The 18,542-nt window shown below is 45.6% G+C and overlaps 1 protein-coding gene across 4 annotated transcripts; it reads left to right on the top strand.

Moving 5' to 3' along the window:
- The first annotated feature begins 1,207 nt into the window (after positions 1-1,207).
- On the top strand, positions 1,208-15,749 carry MPV17L (MPV17 mitochondrial inner membrane protein like). 4 transcript variants are annotated; one of them, XM_055253428.2, is made up of 4 exons: positions 1,316-1,802; positions 6,383-6,453; positions 13,734-13,763; positions 13,845-15,749. In XM_055253428.2, the coding sequence occupies exons 1-4, from the start codon at positions 1,493-1,495 to the stop codon at positions 14,022-14,024; spliced, it is 591 nt and encodes a 196-aa protein (XP_055109403.1). In that variant the 5' UTR covers positions 1,316-1,492; the 3' UTR covers positions 14,025-15,749. The 4 variants fall into 4 exon arrangements, 3 of the variants coding, with proteins under 3 accessions (XP_055109404.2, XP_063479880.1, XP_055109403.1); XR_010117206.1 differs by lacking the exons at positions 13,734-13,763; positions 13,845-15,749 and adding an exon at positions 4,998-5,115 and having other exon boundaries at positions 1,208-1,802; positions 6,383-6,406; XM_055253429.2 differs by lacking the exon at positions 6,383-6,453 and having other exon boundaries at positions 1,209-1,802.
- The last annotated feature ends 2,793 nt before the right edge of the window (positions 15,750-18,542 follow it).

Below are 18,542 nucleotides of genomic sequence, written 5' to 3'. Positions count from 1 at the left end.
TTAAATAGTTTTAAGGGGGAGAAGAAAGAAAAAGACTGGTTTTCTTCCCTTCCACTATCAAAACAGGCAAAACACACCAGTACACTTTCCTTAGCATTTCTTTTCTTTCCTTTCTTTTCTTTTCTTTTCTTTTTTTTTTTCTTTGGAGACAGAGTCTCCCTCTGTCGCCCAGGGTGGAGTGCAGTGGGGCGATCTTGGCTCACTGCAAGCTCCACCTCCTGGGTTCACGCCATTCTCCTGCCTCATCCTCTCGAGTAGCTGGGACTACAGGTGCCTGCCATCACGCCTGGCTAACTTTTTGTATTTTTAGTAGAGACGGGACTTCACTGTGTTAGCCAGGATGGTCTTGATCTCCTCACCTCGTGATCCGCCCGCCTTGGCCTCCCAAAGTGCTGGGATTACAGGCTTGAGCCACCGTGCCCGGCCGTCCCTTCGTTTTTTAAGATAAATTCACATACCATAAAACTTACCATTTTATTTTCTCTCTCTCTCACTCTTTTTTTTTTTTTTTTGCAGGCTGGAGTGCAGTGACCCTATAGTGGCTCACCGCAACTTTGAATTTCTGGGCTCAAGAGATCCTCCCACCTCAGCCTCCCAAGTAGCGGTAGCTGAGACTATCAGTGCGCACCACCAAGCCTGAGTAATTACAATACTTTTTTCTTTTTCTTTTTTTTTTTTTTCGTAGAGATGGGGTCTTCCTATTTTGTCCAGGCTGGTCTAGAACTCCTGCCCTCAAAGGATCCTCCTGCCTAATTCTCCCAAAGTGCTGGGATTACAGGCATGTGCCACCGTGCCCGGCCAAATGCATCCCCTTTTTTTAAATGTACAATTCAATGGTTTTTAATATATTCACAAAGTCATGGAACCATCACACCTATCTAATTTCAAAATGTTTTCATCACTCCAAAAAATAACCCCATATGGGAGGCCGAGGCAGGCAGATCACTCGAGACCAGCCTGGCCAACATATTGCAACCCCGTCTCCACTAAAAATACAAGTTAGTCGGGCGTGATGGCGCACGCGTGTAGTCCCAGCTGCTGGGGAGGCTGAGGCAGGAGAATCGCTTGAACCCGGAAGGCGGAGGTTGCAGTGAGCTCAGATCGCGCCATTGCACTCCAGCCTGGGCGACAGAGCGAGACTCCGTCTCAAAAGTATCTAATTAATTAATAAAAGTAAATAAATAAATAACCCCATGCCTTCTGCCTCTGTGGCTTTGCCTGTTTTGGGTATTTTGTGGGAATGGACTCACGCTTGGGGGTGGGCCGGGCACCTTTCAAACGTTCAGCCCTCACGACGGCCCGTGGCCTCCGGATTGGACGGCGCGAGCTGGGTGTGTGTAGGGCGCCCAATCGCTCCGGAGAGTCTGGAGGGGGCAGGTGCAGGTGCGGGCGGCTGCAGCGCCGGGGCTGCAGGACGCTGGGGAGGCCCGGACGTGGTGCAGGAAGCCTCCGACCACGCCGGCTCCTGATCGCGGGCTCCCACAGCGCGGACATGGCGGGCTGGTGGCCGGCGTTGTCGCGCGCGGCCCGGCGCCACCCGTGGCCCACCAACGTGCTGCTCTACGGCTCGCTGGTCTCGGCAGCTGACGCGCTGCAGCAGCGGCTGCAGGGCGGCGAGGCCGATTGGCGCCAGACACGCCGCGTGGCCACGTTGGTGGTGACCTTCCACGCCAACTTCAACTACGTGTGGCTGGGCCTGCTGGAGCGCGCGCTTCCGGGCCGCGCGCCGCGCGCCGTGCTGGCCAAGTTGCTGTGCGACCAGGTGGTCGGTGCGCCCATCGCGGTCTCGGCCTTCTATGTCGGTGAGGGGCCGGGAGGGGACCTGGGGGGTGGGACCCGGTATTGGGGGACTGGAGGCAGGGACTCGGGGATCAAGCGGCTGGAGGGAGGGCGCTGCAGGAGCCTGGGGACCCGGGCAGGAGCCGGGGCTCTGTGACCGGGGCTGCTTCAGAGGCCTGGAGGGCCAGGGCAAAGGCTGTAGGCTGGGGTGTTTGATTGCGAGAAGTTGCGGGAGGCACTGGCTGGGGACCCGGGAAATTGGGGAGCTAGAGGTCCACCAGGTCAGGAATTTAGAGGACTAGGGTCCGGGCTCAGACTCTGGGGTTGGGTATAGGCCAAGGGTGGAGTAGGCAGGGCTGCGGAGGTCTTTGCCCCCTGAAAAAGGCCCACGGGAAAATAAAGAAGATTCCAGTTCAAGGCCATAGCAGCTGCAGTGACCGTGAACCAGTCGTGGGGCAGGGAAGGAACCGACCTGCTGTTCAGAAAATCCACGCCTGGGGCTCCGGGGCCAACACAGGAACAAAATGCAAGGGGACCCGTGACCCTGGGGGGCACAGCAGGTGGAATCTGATGTTGGGCCTGGATCTTCAGCAAATTCATGCCCAGGGGCCTAGTACTGCTTTGGTAGCAAGATTTTCCCCTGGGGTCCCACGGGGAAACATCAAGGGACCTTGGATCCTTGCCATGGAGGACTATATACCTGTGAGGGTTCAGGGAACCCTCTCCTTAGAAAATCTGACCCGGGCCTAGGGTGTGGGGGACAGGGGCTTGACTGTGGAAACCTTCTCTACTGCCTACAATAAGAACAATGGAAATGTTACCTGAAAAATACCGGAGTTCATTCCCTTAACGAGTCACAAATGACTCCACCAAGAGGCAGGTTTTGATCAATGGGGGTTTTACTTGGCACAAGAAAGGAAGACACTGGACATATTCTCCCAAGTAGTGTGTCTGCCAGAGAAAGAGACAGGAGAGTTTTATGGGGTGGTGGAGAAAGGAGAGGGTGCATGATTGCATGTAGAGTAGGGATCCCAGTGAGTCATGATGCTAGCACATAGGTTGCATAGGTTACATAGGTTATAGTCATGAAGCTATAGCTTCTCCCGGGGTGAAGACTTAGCATGGTAATGAGGAGAGTTAACTTGGGTTCATCTATAAGTAACCTGGGGTCACTTAGGAGCTGATTTAAACAAACACGGTGACCTCATTCCACCCAGGGTTGGGGAAGAACAGGTTAAGGTCAGGAGGCTGTAAAACAGGCTGATTGCTCAAGTTGCTTAAATTCTTGTAATCTTTGGAGATCCTCCGTCTGCTCACAGAAGGGGCCTGTGGCCTCTATCATCACTGCAATTTCTATAGCCTTGAAGGGGATGGGGTGGGTAACTGGGGAGAAAATCTCTATGAGTCTTAAGCCTGACCTTGGGATTGGGGATCACAGATTTCCCCTCAAATAGGAGGGAACTTCTCCTAAGGGCTGTTGGTGCTTTCTAAACCAGGTTGAGGTCAGACAAGCCACCATCTTGAAGAAACCTACCCTGCCCGCTGCGCCTTATTTTTAAGAGTTGGATTCACTTCCTTTCCCTACAGACCCCACCAGAAACACAAACCACCTGGTTGCCTGTTGCCATTGCGGCCAGCTACATGGCTGATGGGGTCAGTGGGTCAGGAGAACAGACAGCCTGAGAGCTAAGGCCTACTGTTTTCTCAGAAGGTCTGTGCCTGGTCCCAGCGTGTGATTTCCTGACTAGATTTGCAAACAGCTTCCTAGCACCTGTTACAGAAGCCTTGTACACCGGTGAAGGGGTAGGGGACCAGAATCCTATTTAATCCTCAAACAACTAGTGACATTGTTCTCTTTTTTTCTTTTCTTTGAGACAGAGTGTTGCTTTATTGCCCAGCCTGGAGTGTGCAGTGGCCTGATCTCAGCTCACTGAAATCTCCATCTCCAGGTTCAAGCGATTCTCCTGCCTCAGCCTACCAAGTAGCTAGCATTACAGATGCACACTACCATGCCCGGCTAATTTTTGCATTTTTAATGGAGATAGCGTTTCACCATGTTTTCCAGGCTTGTCTTGAACTCCTGACCTCAAGTGATCTGCCCATCATGGCCTCCCAAAGTGCTGGGATTGCAGGCGTAAGCCCTCACACTTGAGATTGTTCTTATTACTCTCATATTACAAATGAGGAAACTGAGCCTTAAAGGGGTTCTGTGACTCACCCAAAGGCAACACAATCCAGGCACTTGATGCTCTCATGGTGAGAAGGTTGACAGCGTGCCTGAAACTGAAAGATGCTGAGTTACTAACAAGACTTGAACCTATGTCCAGGCCAAGCTCTCTGATACAGATTTCTGGCCAGATTGCTGCTTTGCTTTGGTCTTCAGTTTCTCTTTTTTTTTTTTTTTTTTTTTGAGACGTTGCCCAGGCTGGAGCGCAATGACACAATCTCGGCTCACTGCAACCTCCGCCTCCCAGGTTCAAGCGATTCTCCTGCCTCTCCTGCCCCTCCTGAGTAGCTGGGATTACAGGTGCCTGCCACCACGCCTGGCTAATTTTTGTACTTTTAGTAGAGACAGGGTTTCGCCAAGTTGGCCAGGCTGGTCTCGAACTCCTGACCTCAAGTGATTTGCCCACCTCGGCCTACCAAAGTGCTGGGATTACAGGTGTGAGCCACCTTGCCCAGCCGGTTTTCAGTTTTTCTGGTTCAGTTTCCCTCACCGCAAATTTCAGTGAAAGGGGAAGTGGAAGGGGATGGATTGGAGGTTTGCATAAGGCTCTACATGGAAATTGCATGAATCAGTTGATCTTTGTGCTGGGGCCACCCTGGGGAACCAGAGTCGTAACAGATTAACAACTCTGGCTTGGGAATCAGACACCTGGGTTGAACTCCATCTGCTATTAACCTCTCTAAGCTCTCTTCCTCCTTTGTAACTCTACCCCCCTTAGCGAATTGTAAGGAGGGGCACAAGAAATGAGGCACATAAAGTACGTAGCATTTAATTAATGCTGGGTAAGTGGAACACAGTATTACCAATATTTTGCTGGATCATGTAAGAGTCTTCTGTAATTAACTAATAAAGCTCTTATATTCCCTCCCCCCAATCAGGGATTGGAAAGAACTTTTAAAGTACTCTCAGTTTTACAACTCTTCCTAAAATAGGAGAGCTTTGCCTTGCTACCTGAATTTTTTACTTTTTTACTTTTCTTTTTCTGAGACAGGGTCTCACTCTATTTCCCAGGCTGAAGTGCAGTGATGTGATCACAGCTCATTGCAGCCTCAACCTCCTGGGCTCAAGCGATCCTCCCACCTCTGCCTCTGGAGTAGCTGGGACTACAGGTGCACACCCCTATACCTGGCTGGTTTTTAAATTGTTTTGTAGAGACAAGGTCTTGATATATTGCCCAGGCTGTGAATTTCTCTTCAGGGATATTGAAGATCAAAGTTTTCAAAGTGTTTTTAGGAAGGCTGAATTGGTGTTCCACTTTCAAATTTTGAATAGGGTAATACTGATGGAAAATTTGTAGTTGCCAGAGTATTTGGGTCCACTGGCCTTTTATTTTTATTTTTTTGAGATGGAGTCTTGCTCTGTCACCCAGTCAGGAGCGCAGCGGTGCAATCTTGGCTCACCTCAACCTCCAAATCCTGGGTTGCACAGTGGTACAATCTCGGCTCACTGCAACCTCCACTTCCTCGGTTCAAGCGATCCTTCTGCCTCAGCCTCCCAAGAACCTGGAATTACAGGCATACGCCACCACGCCCAGCTAATTTTGTATTTTTAGTAGAGACGGAGTTTCTCCATGTTGGTCAGGTTGGTCTCGAACTCCCAACCTCAGGTGATCCGCCAGATCAGCCTCCCAAAGTGCTGGGATTACAGGCATGAGCCACCACGCCCAGCTCACTAGCTTTTTTTAAAAGATAGAAATTAAAATTTCAAAATGTTCAAATGTTCAACATTTCACAGAATGTTTGGAAGGTAGAGAAAGTAACCAATAGACCCACTATTATAACTTGTTTTTGTGAATTGTTACAGTTTTTGAAAAAATAATTGTTCTACTGTAACTTTTATACTCTGCTATTCTCACTTCATATTTATCATTCCTTTAAAATTTATCTAGTTTTAGAGTGGAGATTATGTTCTTTTTCTTTTTTTCTGTTTTTTTTGTTTGTTTGTTTGAAACAGGGTCTTGCTGTGTTGTCCATTCTGGAGTGCAGTGGCATGATCACAGCTCACTGTAGCCTCCACCTCCCAGGCTCAAGCAATCCTCCCACTTCAGCCTCCTGAGTAGCAGTGACTACAGCCACGCCACCGCACCTGGCTAATTTTTGTAATTTTTCGAGAGATGGGATTTTTGCCCTGTTGCCCCGGCTGGTCTCTTAACTTCTGGACTCAAGCAATCTGCCTGCCTCAGCCTCCCAAAGTCCTGGGATTACAGGCTTGAGCCACAGCGCCTGTCTATGTTCTCTTTTCACTGTTGGGTCAGAGGGTCATATTGATGGATGATAGTGATGGTTACTTTGCATTTTGGAATGGGAAACTTAAACATGAACTGTTATACAGTACTCTACTGAATCTTTTAAAATTCTTTTGGTGTTTTGCAAATAGGTATGAGCATTCTCCAGGGAAAGGATGACATATTTTTGGACCTGAAACAGAAATTCTGGAACACCTATATGGTAAGACAGGTGTTTGAAAATGTAATCAGTATCTTTTTGTGTATATATGTATATACTTTTTGTGTTTATCTTTAAAAAGATTTAAAAATCTTTTAATTGACACATATGTACATATTTTCAGTAGACATGTGATAATTTGATACATTTGTATAATCATATCAGGATTTTATTGTGTGTATGTATATGTGTGTGTGTGTATATATATATATATGTATATATATATATATTTTTTTTAAATTAAAAAAACTTTTTTTGAGACAGGCTCTCATTCTGTCACCCAGGCTGGAATGCAGTGGCATGATCATGGCTCACTGCAGCCTGGACCTCCTGAGCTCAAGCGATCCTCCCACCTCAGCCTCCTGAGTAGCTGAGACTACAGCACGTGCCACCACACCCAGCTGATTATTTTTAAATTTTTTGGTAGAGACAGAGTCTCACTATGTAGCTAGCACAGGCTGGCCTCGAACTCCTGTGCTCCAGTGATTCTCTCACCGCAGCATTAAGTACATTTTTATTAAACTATTCCTAAATTAGAGCTCCAGTTTGGTTGGCAGAAGGGTCCAATATTTTGACAGAGAAATCTTAAAGTTATTTTGATAGATATATGAGGAGAGGCTTTAAGAGTATCTGTACTTCTCATGAATTGGAAAGAAATACTTTCTCTGGGCCGGGCACGGTGGCTCACGCCTGTAATCCCAACACTTGGGAGGCTGAGGCAGGCGGATCACTTGATGTCAGGAGTTTGAAACCAGCCTGGCCAATATGGTGAAACCCTGTCTCTACTAAAAATACAAAACTTAGCTGGGCACAGTGGTGCATGTCTGTAATCCCAGGTACTCAGTAGGCTGAGGCAGGAGAATCACTTGAACCTGGAGACAGGTTGCAGTGAACCGAGATTGCACCACTGCACTCCAGCCTGGGCAACAGAGCAAGACTCCATCTTAAAAAGAAAAAAAAAAAAAAAAGAATATCTCTGAATTTCAGTCCATGTTCTCAATGATTTCTGACTTTATTATATTAACTCTTATTAATGATCATAATTTATTTTGTAAATTTTGCAGCCAAAGGGACAACAATTTATTTTGTAAATTTGGGATTCGATTTGCAAAATAGGGGTTGTAGACTGTGAGTGGCTTCATGGAATCATTCCCACATTCAGAGCCAATGTTTTCAGTTGAGCATCCTGCTGAGTCCTGGTGAAAAGAACTTTAACATCACAAAGGTATTGATAGCGAAGGAGAAGGTTTCCTAGGGTTATTCCAAGGTTTGAAGCAAATCAGCGGTTTTACTGTTTGCTCAGCACAAATATATACAATCCAGTCCAATACATATTTATTCATTGATTCAGTTAATATTCATTGAACAGTGTCCTTAAGGCCTGGCAAAATCAGGGATGGTTTTCATCTCTGCCCTAGAGCATGTTTGACTGCATTCATCACAAGGAGGTAAATCTTTGGGATTGCAGAATGTTCACAGACTGGCCTAGGGCATCACATGTTCTTCATTCCCTATCAAAAGCAGTGTTGAGCCACACCCAGCTATTACCTCCACAGCTTCGAGCATCATCTGTTGGATGGTACCAAACCCCTGAGGCAGCATTACTTGATGGCTAGAGGCAGAGGATGGAGAGGTTTGAAGTCAGAGGCTTCCCCTGAGCCTCTATACTAAGGAACAGTAACTACGAGAAATGTGTTCAGAACTCTTGTGATTTCTCTTAGGGCAGAAATTGAAGACCCCATGGTGACAACCAAATGTGATTTTCTTCTGTTTTTTTTTTTTTGTTTTTTTTTTGTTTTTTTGTGTTTTTTTTTTTTTTTTTGAGACGGAGTCTTGTTCCGTCGCCTAGGCTGGAGTGCAGTGGCACTCTCTGCAACCTTTGCCTCCCGGGTTCAAGCAATTCTCAATTCTCCTGCCTCAGCCTCCTGTGTAGCTGGAATTACAGACTTGCACCACTACATCCAGCTAATTTTTTGTATTTTTCAGTAGAGATAGGGTTTCACCATGTTGGCCAGGTTAGTCTTGAACTCCTGACCTCAGGTGATCCACCTGCCTCAGCCCCCCAAAGTTTTGGGATTATAGGCGTGAATCGCCATGCCCAGCCACTTCTTCTGTTTGACTTTGGAAAAAGGAACAAGTTTTTCCATTATGTTGTAATGTCTACGGAGATATGTACATCTAACTTTTTTTTTTTTTTTAAAGAGCAAGGACCGGAGGCAGTAGCTCATGCCTGTAATCCCAACACTTTGGGAGGTGGAGGTGGGTGGATCACAAGGTCAGGAGATCGAGACCATCCTGGCTAACATGGTGAAACCCTGTCTCCACTAAAAATACAACAAATTAGCAGGGCATGGTGGCACGAGCCTGTAGTCCCAGCTACTTGGGAGGCTGAGGCAGGAGAATCACTTGAACCGGGGAGGCAGAGATTGTAGTGAGCTGAGATTGCACCACTGCACTCCAGCCTGGGCGACAGAGCGAGACTACGTCTCAAACAAACAAACAAAAAGAGCAAGAAGTAGGCGGCTCACACCTGTAATCCCAGCACTTCGGGAGGCTGAGGCAGGAGGATCACTAGAGCCCAGGAGTTTGAGACCAGCCTGCGCAACACAGTGAGACCCCATCTCTACAAAAATAAAATAAATTAGCTGAGCATAGTGGCAAGTGTCTGTGGTCCCAGCTGCTCGGAAGGCTGAGATAGGAAGATTGCAAGCCTGGGAGGTCGAGGCTGCAGTGAGCTGTGATTGCACTGCTGCACACCAGTGTGAGTGACAGAGACCCTGGTTCAAAGAAAAAAAAAAAAAAGAGAGCAGGAAGTAGAATTGGGAAAGAAGCTTCAGGCAGGGATTTGTAAATGAACAAAACCACAGGAACATTTGCATACTGTTTAAAAAAAAAAAAAGTGGTTACAATGAGTGAGTCTCATCTACCCACAGGAAAAGAAAGAGGGTAAACCAGCAGTCTGAAGCCCAGCCCATTTGGAGATTTTTTGGGAAGATTTCCTGTAAGGAGAAACTATCGTCCAGGCAGGATGGCTCACGCTTGTAATTGCAGCACTTTGGTAGGCCAAGGCAGGCGGATCACGAGGTCAAGAGATCAAGCCTATCCTCACCAACTTGGTGAAATCCCCTCTCTACTAAAAATACAAAAATTAGTCTGAGCCCAGGAGGTCGAGACTGCAGTGAGCTATGATTGTGCCACTGCACTCCAGCCTGGGTAACACAGCGAGACCCTGTCTCAAATTAAGAAAATAAAATTAAAAAAAGATCTGGAGTTATGCACATACTGGGGGACAGGGCATTCCAGGGGCAGAAGAGCTGAGTAGAGCTGACAATGTGTAAAGCACCATGGTATGCCTGGAGGGGAGAAACCACAGGCAGTTTGGCGTTCACAGAGTATTTGTTGAGCAACTTGGAATGAGTTTGGATCCTGGAGACTGTTGAACACCGGGAGCTGAGGATCTTGAACTTCACGGTTAGGTAATGGCAGCAAAGGAAACCAAAGTTAGGGGTTATCGTGACCAAGTTCACATAAGAAATAAGGAAGCACGTCGAGTGTGGTGGCTCACACCTGTAATCCTAACACTTTGGGAGGCTGAAGCAGGAGGATCCCTTGAAGTTAGGAGTTCAAGACCAGCTTGGGCAACATAGCAAGACACTGTCTGTATTTAAAAAAATAAAACGGGCCTGGCATGGTGGCTCATGCCTGTAATCTCACCACTTTGGGAGGCCAAGGCGAGCGGGTCACTTGAAGTCAGGAGTTCGAGACCAGCCTGACCAACATGGTGAAACCCTGTCTCTGCTAAAAATACAAAAAATTAGCTGGGCGTAGTGGCAAGTGCCTGTAATCCCAGCCACTCAGGAGGCTGAGGCAGGAGAATCACTTGAACCCGGGAGGTGGAGATTGCAGTGAGCCGAGATTGCACCACTGCACTCCAGCTGGGGTGACAGAGCAAGACTCCATCTCAAAAAAAAAAACAAAGAAACAAACAAAAAAGAAATGAGGTGAGTTCAGTTTGGGAAATGTTGAATGCCACATGCCTTTGGCCTATTCAGAGGGAGATTGCCGAAGCAGAGGAGAGTTCATGGCAGGGTTTAATCATTTTCAGTGCTCACATGTCCCAGATTCGGCCAGTGGGAGTCCCTCCAAGCTGGTTTCTGTGTCCTATGACATCACCCATCTTCTTTCTCCTTTTCTTCTTTCGTAAGCCACTTCCTTTCTGGCATGACAGTGTGTTCCAGGACCATATTGTCCTTGCACCTGCCCTGCCCTAGCCCTAGAATCAGCCAATTCTCTGAGGCGTCCTAATTCCTTATTGTTGGGGAATGGTTTGAGAACAAAATATACTACTACACGATACTACATTCTGACAAGAAAAAAACACAGCCATAAGAAATAAAGCCATGTCCAGGCACAGTGGCTCCTGCAATCCTAACCCTTTGGGAGGCGGAGGTGGGAGGATTGTTTGGGGCCAGGAATTCAAGACCAACCTGGCCCACATAATGAGGCTTCGTCTATATTAAGGAAAAAAAAAAAAGAAAGAAGGAAAGCCATGTTTGGATAAGTTTAGTCTTCTGATTATTTTTGCTAAAGTTTTAAATTTTTTTTTTTTTTTTTTGAGACAGAGTCTCGTTCTGTTTCCCAGGCTGGAGTGCAATGGTGCAGTCTCGGCTCACTGCAACCTCCGCCTCCTGAGTTCAAGCGATTCTCCTGCCTCAGCCTCTTGAGTAGCTGAGATGACAGGTTCCTGTCATCATGTCCTGTTAATTTTTATTTTTAGTAGAGACGGGGTTTCTACATGTTGGTCAGGCTGGTCTCAAACTCACGACCTCAGGTGATCTGCCCACCTTGGCCTTCCAAAGTGCAGGGATTACAGGGGTATATTTTATATTTAAAGTATATTTAACAATTAAGGGCCAGGCTCAGTGTCTCACGCCTGTAATCCCAGCACTTTGGGAGGCTGAGGTGGGCGGATCACCTGAGGTCGGAAATTTGAGATGTACAACAAGAGCAAAACTCCATCTCAAGAAAAAATAAATAAATATAAAAATATACATTATGGCCGGGCATGGTGGCTCACGCCTGTAATCCCAGCACATTAGGAGGCCAAGGCGGGCAGATCACCTGAGGTCAGGAGTTCGAGACCAGCCTGGCCAATATCGCGAAACCTTGTCTCTACTAAAAATACGAAAAATTAGCCAGGTGTGGTCGTGTGCATCTGTAATCCCAGCTACTCGGAGGCTGAGGCAAGAGAATCGCTTGAACCCAGGAGGTAGAGGTTTCAGTGAGCCGAGATCACACCATTGCACTCCAGCCTGGGCAACAAGAGCGAAACTCCGTCTCAAAAAATATATACATATATGTATGTGTGTGTATATATATATATGTATATATATAGACACATTATATGTAATATCTACTTTTAAATATAAACATGAATATTACAAAGCTTTTATTGCAATTGTTCATTTTAGAAACTTCAGAAAATACAAATTAGTAAAAAGAAGAAAAAGTCTGTAATACTACTTTTAAGGACTATTTTAAAAACCTCTAGCTTTTTTTTTGAGATAAATTTACATACCAAGACTTTTTAAAAAAAAAATCATAATGGTGACTTTTTCTTTTTTTTTTTTTTTTTTTTTTTTTTTGAGACGGAGTCTTTCTCTGTCCCCCAGGCTGGAGTGCACTGGCACGATCTCGGCTCACTGCAAGCTCCACCTCTCGGGTTCAGGCGATTCTCCTGCCTCAGCCTCCTGAGTAGCTGGGATTACAGGCGCCCGCCACCACGCCCAGCTAATTTTTTGTATTTTTAGTAGAGACGGGGTTTCACCGTGTTAGCCAGGATGGTCTCGATCTCCTGACCTCGTGATCCGCCCGCCTCGGCCTCCCAAAGTGCTGGGATTACAGGCTTGAGCCACCGCGCCCGGCCTAATGGTGACTTTTTCATAGGATTGTGTAGGATAAAGCTTGTGGAATGTCTATCTAAGATATTTTGTAATATATGAAAATTTCAGCTAAACTTGTTCTATAGCATCACATGGTTTGAATATATTATTAGAAAATCATTCCATAAACAATGGTTTGGTATATAGTTTCAACAATTCAAGGCTGGGCACAGTGGCTCACGCCTGTAATCCTACCACTTTGGGAGGCCGAGGCAGGCAAATCATCTGAGGTCAGGAGTTCAAGACCAGCCTGGCCAACATGGTGAAACCCTGTCTCTACTAAAAATACAAAAATTACCCGAGCATGGTGGCAGGCGCCTGTGATCCCAGCTACTCAGGAGGCTGAGGCAGGAGAACTGCTTGAACCTAGGAGGCAGAGGTTGCAGTGAGCCGAGATCTTGCCACTGCACTCCAGACCAGGCGACAGAATGAGACGCCATCTCAAACAAAATAAATAATTAAAATAATTCAGCAGGGTGAGGTGGCTTATGCCTGTAACCCCAGCACTTTGGGAGGCTGTGGTGGAACTACTGCTTTTGCCTGGGAGTTCAAGACCAGCCTGGGCAACATAGAGATACCACGTCTCAGAAAAAAAAAAAATTAATTTAGAAAAAAAGAATTCATTGATGATTCTGTATTTACAAATATATTCCTGCATCATTTGTTCATGGTAACCAGGAAATTGCAATGCATAAATACATGCTGTCGTTTCCAAAGCAGCTGTCTTCCAGAATGGGTACTGATTCTAGTAGACTTCTCATTCTGGTGTTAAATATATAATTAATAGGAATGTCTTGTACCTAATAGCTTTTTTCCCCACAACTCCCCAACTCCCTCACTCTAGAGGCCTTAAGTAGTCTAATTTAATCAGCTTAGTCTGAAATATAATACTACCTTGACATCTTGTTGGCCTAGTATTTCTTACTCGTTTATGGAATGAACTGTGCAATTGTTTTGTGTGGTTAAAAGGTATTCTAGGTTGGGTATAGTGGCTCACACCTGTAATCCCAGCACTTTGGGAGGCCGAGGTGGGCGGATCACCTGAGGTTGGGAGTTCGAGACCAGCCTGGCCAACATGGTGAAAACCCGTCTCTACTAAAAATACAAAAATTAGCCAGGTGAGGTGGTGTGTGCCTGTAATCAGATACTCAGGAGGCAGAGGCACGACAATTGCTTGAACCCAGGAGGCAGAGGTTGCAGTGAGTTAAGATTGCACCACTGCACTCCAGTCTGGGCAACAGAGTGAGACCCTGTCTCAAAAAATAAAAAAGAAAATAAATAAAAAATAAAAGGCATTCTAATTACGTTGTTGCTTTTTTTTTTTTTTTTTTTTAATTCCAGAGCGGACTGATGTACTGGCCCTTTGTACAGGTGAGTTCTGCCTACTCAGTAATATGAACTCAGGGCTTTGGTTTCCATGTGGCTCTAATGGACTCTCTCTCTCTGTTCCAGCTGACCAACTTCAGCCTTGTTCCTGTTCAATGGAGAACAGCTTACACTGGAGTCTGTGGTTTTCTCTGGGCCATCTTCATCTGTTTTTCCCAGCAGAGTGGTGATGGCACATTCAAGTCAGCTTTCACCATTTTATATACAAAGGGGACCAGTGCCATAGAAGGGTCCCCGGAGAAATAAGAAGTCAAGGACTCTCTTAAAGGGACCACATTTTTGATCTAAAATGCACAGAATTGCCTGCAGACAAAATATTTGATGTGCCAATTATGCACTTCATTTTGAGGAATTACTACTATTTATAGACCCACTTTTTAAAAAATTATCAATGATTATTTTTGAATTGTATTCAGACATTTTTTCCTGATCTAGTCTGAAATATTTTCTCTAATATTTTGGTTAATATGAATAACAGTGGCAAAATGGCATTTTAGACTTATTAATATTTCTAATATTTTAACGCAAGTTTCAGGAAACTTGGTTTTGATTGTTTACATTTCTATTCTAAAATCTCAGGTTATCTCCTGAACACTTTTGGGCAGATGAACTTTTATACCAAAAAATAGTTCTTATAGTGAATTTTAATTTACATAAAACTCAATCGAAATGAAGATTTAATGACCAGATTTCTTTCCCCAAAACATACACAATTTGTTATTTTGATACTAAAATTTAGTGAATACCTTTTTTTTTTTTTTTTTTGAGGTAGAGTCTCGCTGTCTCCCTGGCTGGAGTGCAGTGGCACGATCTCGGCTCACTGCAGTCTCCACCCTCCTGGTTCAAGCCATTCTCCTGCCTCAGGCTCCTCAGTAGCTGGGATTACAGGCACGCGACAGCACACCCGGCTGATTTTTCTATTTTTGTTCGTTTGTTTTTGTTTTTGAGAGGGAGTCACGCTCCGTTGCCCAGGCTGGAGTGCAGTTGTGTGATCTCGGTTCACTGCAAGCTCTGCCTCCCAGGTTCACGCCATTCTCCTGCCTCAGCCTCCCGAGTAGCTGGGACTACAGGCACCTGCCACCATGCCCGGCTAATTTTTTGTATTTTTAGTAGAGACGGGGTTTCACCACGTTAGCCAAGATGGTCTCAATCTCCTGACCTCGTGATCTGCCCGCCTCGACCTCCCAAGGTGCTGGGATTACAGGCGTGAGCCACTGTGCCCGGCCTAATTTTTTGCATTTTTAGTAGAGACAAAGTTTCACCATGTTGGCCAGGATGGTCTTGATCTCCTGACTGCGTAATCCACCTGCCTCGGCCTCCCAAAGTGCTGGGATTACAGGCGTGAGCCACCGCAAACGACTTTTTTTTTTTTTTTTTTGAGACAGAGACTCGCTTTGTCACCCAGGCTGGAGTGCAGTGGCATGATTTTGGCTCACTGCTACCTCTGCCTCCTGGGTTCAAACGATCCTACTGCTTCATCCTTCGGAGTAGCTGGGATTACAGGCGCGTGCCACCATGCCTGGCTCATTTTTGTATTTTTAGTAGAGACGGCGTTTTGCCATGTTGGCCAGGCTGGTCTCTGCCCGGCCTCTGAGCTCAAGCTAAGCCGTCATATCCCCAGTGACCTGCACGTATACATCCAGATGGCCTGAAGCTACTGAAGATCCACAGAAGTGAAAATAGCCTTAACTGATGACATTCCACCGTTGCGATTTGTTACTGCCCCACCCTAACTGATCACTGTACTTTGTAATCTCTCCCACCCTTAAGAAGGTTCTTTGTAATTCTCCCCACCCTTGAGAATGTACTTTGTGAGATCCACCCCCTGCCTGCAAAACATTGCTCCAAACTCCACCGCCTATCCCAAAACCTATAAGAACTAATGATAATCCACCACCCTTTGCTGACTCCTTTTTTGGACTCAGCCTGCCTGCACCCAGGTGAAATAAACAGGCTTGTTGCTCACACAAAGCCTGTTTGGTGGCCTCTTCACATGGACACGTGAGACAGTCTCCAACTCCTGGCCTCAACTCATCCACTCGGCTTGGCCTCCCCAAAGTGCTGGGATTATAGGTGTGAGCCACTGCACCTGGCTCAGTAAGTACATTTTTTATTATCAAAAAAAGAGTAGTGTAAGATTGGTGTATTCTGTATAGAATGTTTTTTACTGATGTCTTCTATTTTTATAATTTCTGAGTTAAGTACTTTTGAATGGGTGCTTTTTAGTTTTGGGCAGATTCAGTTGACTAAAGCACCTCATTTTCCAGATACATGAAATAAAATATTTGTCTTCTTTTCTAATTTCACACTGATGTTATTTTGTGAAAATCAGTGCTTTAAGATAAATCTTTATACTTTAAGGTAAACATGATAAACTTGATCTAATATTTAATATTTATTCAGTTCTACACTTTATTAACTTCTACACCAGCAGATTTAAAAATTAGTAACTATCTCGAGAAGTTTCACTTGGATGTAGTGGTTCACGCTTATAATCCCAGCACTTTGGGAGGCTGAGGTGGGAGGACTGCTTAAGTCAAGGAGTTTGAGACCAGCCTGGGCAATATAGCAAGATCCCATCTCTATTTAAAAAAAAAGTTTCACTTTGGGAGGCCGAGGCGGGCGGATCACGAGGTCAGGAGATCGAGACCATCCTGGCTAACATGGTGAAACCCCATCTCTACTAAAAATACAAAAATACAAAGTAGCTGGACGTGGTGGCGGGTGCCTGTAGTCCTAGCTACTTGGGAGGCTGAGGCAGAAGAATGGCATGAACCCGGGAGGCGGAGCTTGCAGTGAGCTGAGATTGCGCCACTGCACTCCAGCCTGAGTGACAGAGCGAGACTCCGTCTCACAAAGAAAAAAAAGTTTCAGCAAATTCCACCTAAGAATTCCACCAGAGTTCTGTTATCTCTAATATCATCTTCCACAGGTTTCAAGTTGTGAAGCCCTGAACTGTTAATTTATCTTGATAATTTATATTTAAGCTTAATTTAAGGCTATATACCTAAAAATTGAGCATGTAATTTGTATAATTTATGTAAGCTTCTGTAAGTCATAAGTATGTAGTTTCCAAGTGTATAATTTATCTGAATGTAATAGGCATTAATATATTTTACATTACTGAGACCATAGTACAGAAATTTCTAAATGGTTTATAAAATAACCTGTTATTTACTTTGTTGTAAAAGTAGTTAATGCAATAGAAAAACTGTTTCATAATAAGATATATTTTAACATCAAAAGGTAGGCCGGGTGCGGTGGTTCATGCCTGTAATCCCAGCACTTTGGGAGGCTGAGGCGAGCGGATCACGAGGTCAGGAGATCGAGGCCATCCTGGCTAACATGGTGAAACCCCATCTCTACTAAAAATACAAAAAATTAGCCAGGCGTGGTGGCGGGCGCCTGTAGTCCCAGCTGCTCTGGAGGCTGAGGCAGGAGAATGGCATGAACCCGGGAGGCGGAGCTTGCAGTGAGCGGAGATCAGGCCACTACACTCCAGCCTGGGTGACAGAGTGAGACTCCATCTCAAAAAAAAAAAAAAAAAAAAGAGTGTACCCAAGGTAATTATAAGTACTACCTGGCGCAAAACTTTACAGAAGCTGTGGTATCACTTTTGTGATGGAAGAATAGTGTTTGCATTTTGTATAAAAGTACTTGGGGCTGGGCGTGATGGCTCATGTCTATAATCCCAGTGCTTTGGGAGGCGAAGGCAGGTGGATCATCTGAGCCCAGGAGTTTGAGACCAGCCTAGGCAACATGGCAAGAGCCTGTCTCTCCAAAACCTACAAAAATTAGCCAAGCATGGTGGCGTGAGCCTGTAGTCCCAGCTACTTGGGAGACTGAGGCAGGAGGATCTCTCCAGCCCAGGAGACAGAAGATGAATAAATAAATGGATGCAATTGAATGAGATGAGGTCTCTCTTGAGGGAGAAAGCAAAAGAGATTTAAATAATAATAATTATAATAAGGCTGGGCATGGTGGCTCACGCTTGTAATCCCAGAACTTTGGGAGGCCAAGGCAGGCGGATCGGTTGAGGACAGTAGTTCAAGACCAGCATTGCCAACACAGTGAAACCCTGTCTCTATTAAAAGTACAAAATTAGCCGGACATGGTAGTGCCTGCCTGTGGTCTCGGCTACTTAGGTGGCTGAGACAGGAGAATCACTTGAACCTGGGAGGCATAGGTTGTAGTGAGCCAATAAATATAAAATGTATTAAAGTACTAACAGGAAAATTTCCACTGATCACCCTTTAGCTTTAAATAATGCAGAAGCATATGCCCAGTTTACTTGTAATTAAAAATCATACATCATTCACAATTTATCAGTCTTTTTTGTTTGTACAAAAACTAATATAAGTTATTCTCTTTTATCTGTATTGTTATTGGTTTGGTGAGAGGGAATTAGTCCACTTGAGAGTTTGTGCATGTTTAAAATTTTCTGACCAGCCACGGTGGCTCACACCTGTAATCCCAGCACTTTGGGAGGCCAAGGTGGGCGGCTCACTTGAGCTCAGGAGTTCGAGACCAACCTGGGCAACGTGGTGAAACCCTATCTCTATCAAAAATACAAAAATTAGCTGGGTGTGGTGGCTTGTGCCTGTATTCCCAGTTACTTGGGGGGCTGAGGCAGGAGGATCGCTCAAGCCCAGGAGGTGGAGGTTGCAGTGAGCCGAGATCACACCACTGCACTCCAGGAAGGGCAACAAAGCAAGACTCTGTCTATAAAAAAAAAGTAAATTAACTTTGGTATCTCAGGTTGTA

Source organism: Symphalangus syndactylus, chromosome 18 (genome assembly GCF_028878055.3).
Source record: "Symphalangus syndactylus isolate Jambi chromosome 18, NHGRI_mSymSyn1-v2.1_pri, whole genome shotgun sequence".
Lineage (NCBI taxonomy): Eukaryota > Metazoa > Chordata > Mammalia > Primates > Hylobatidae > Symphalangus > Symphalangus syndactylus.
This window is presented reverse-complemented; position numbering and strand designations above follow the sequence as displayed.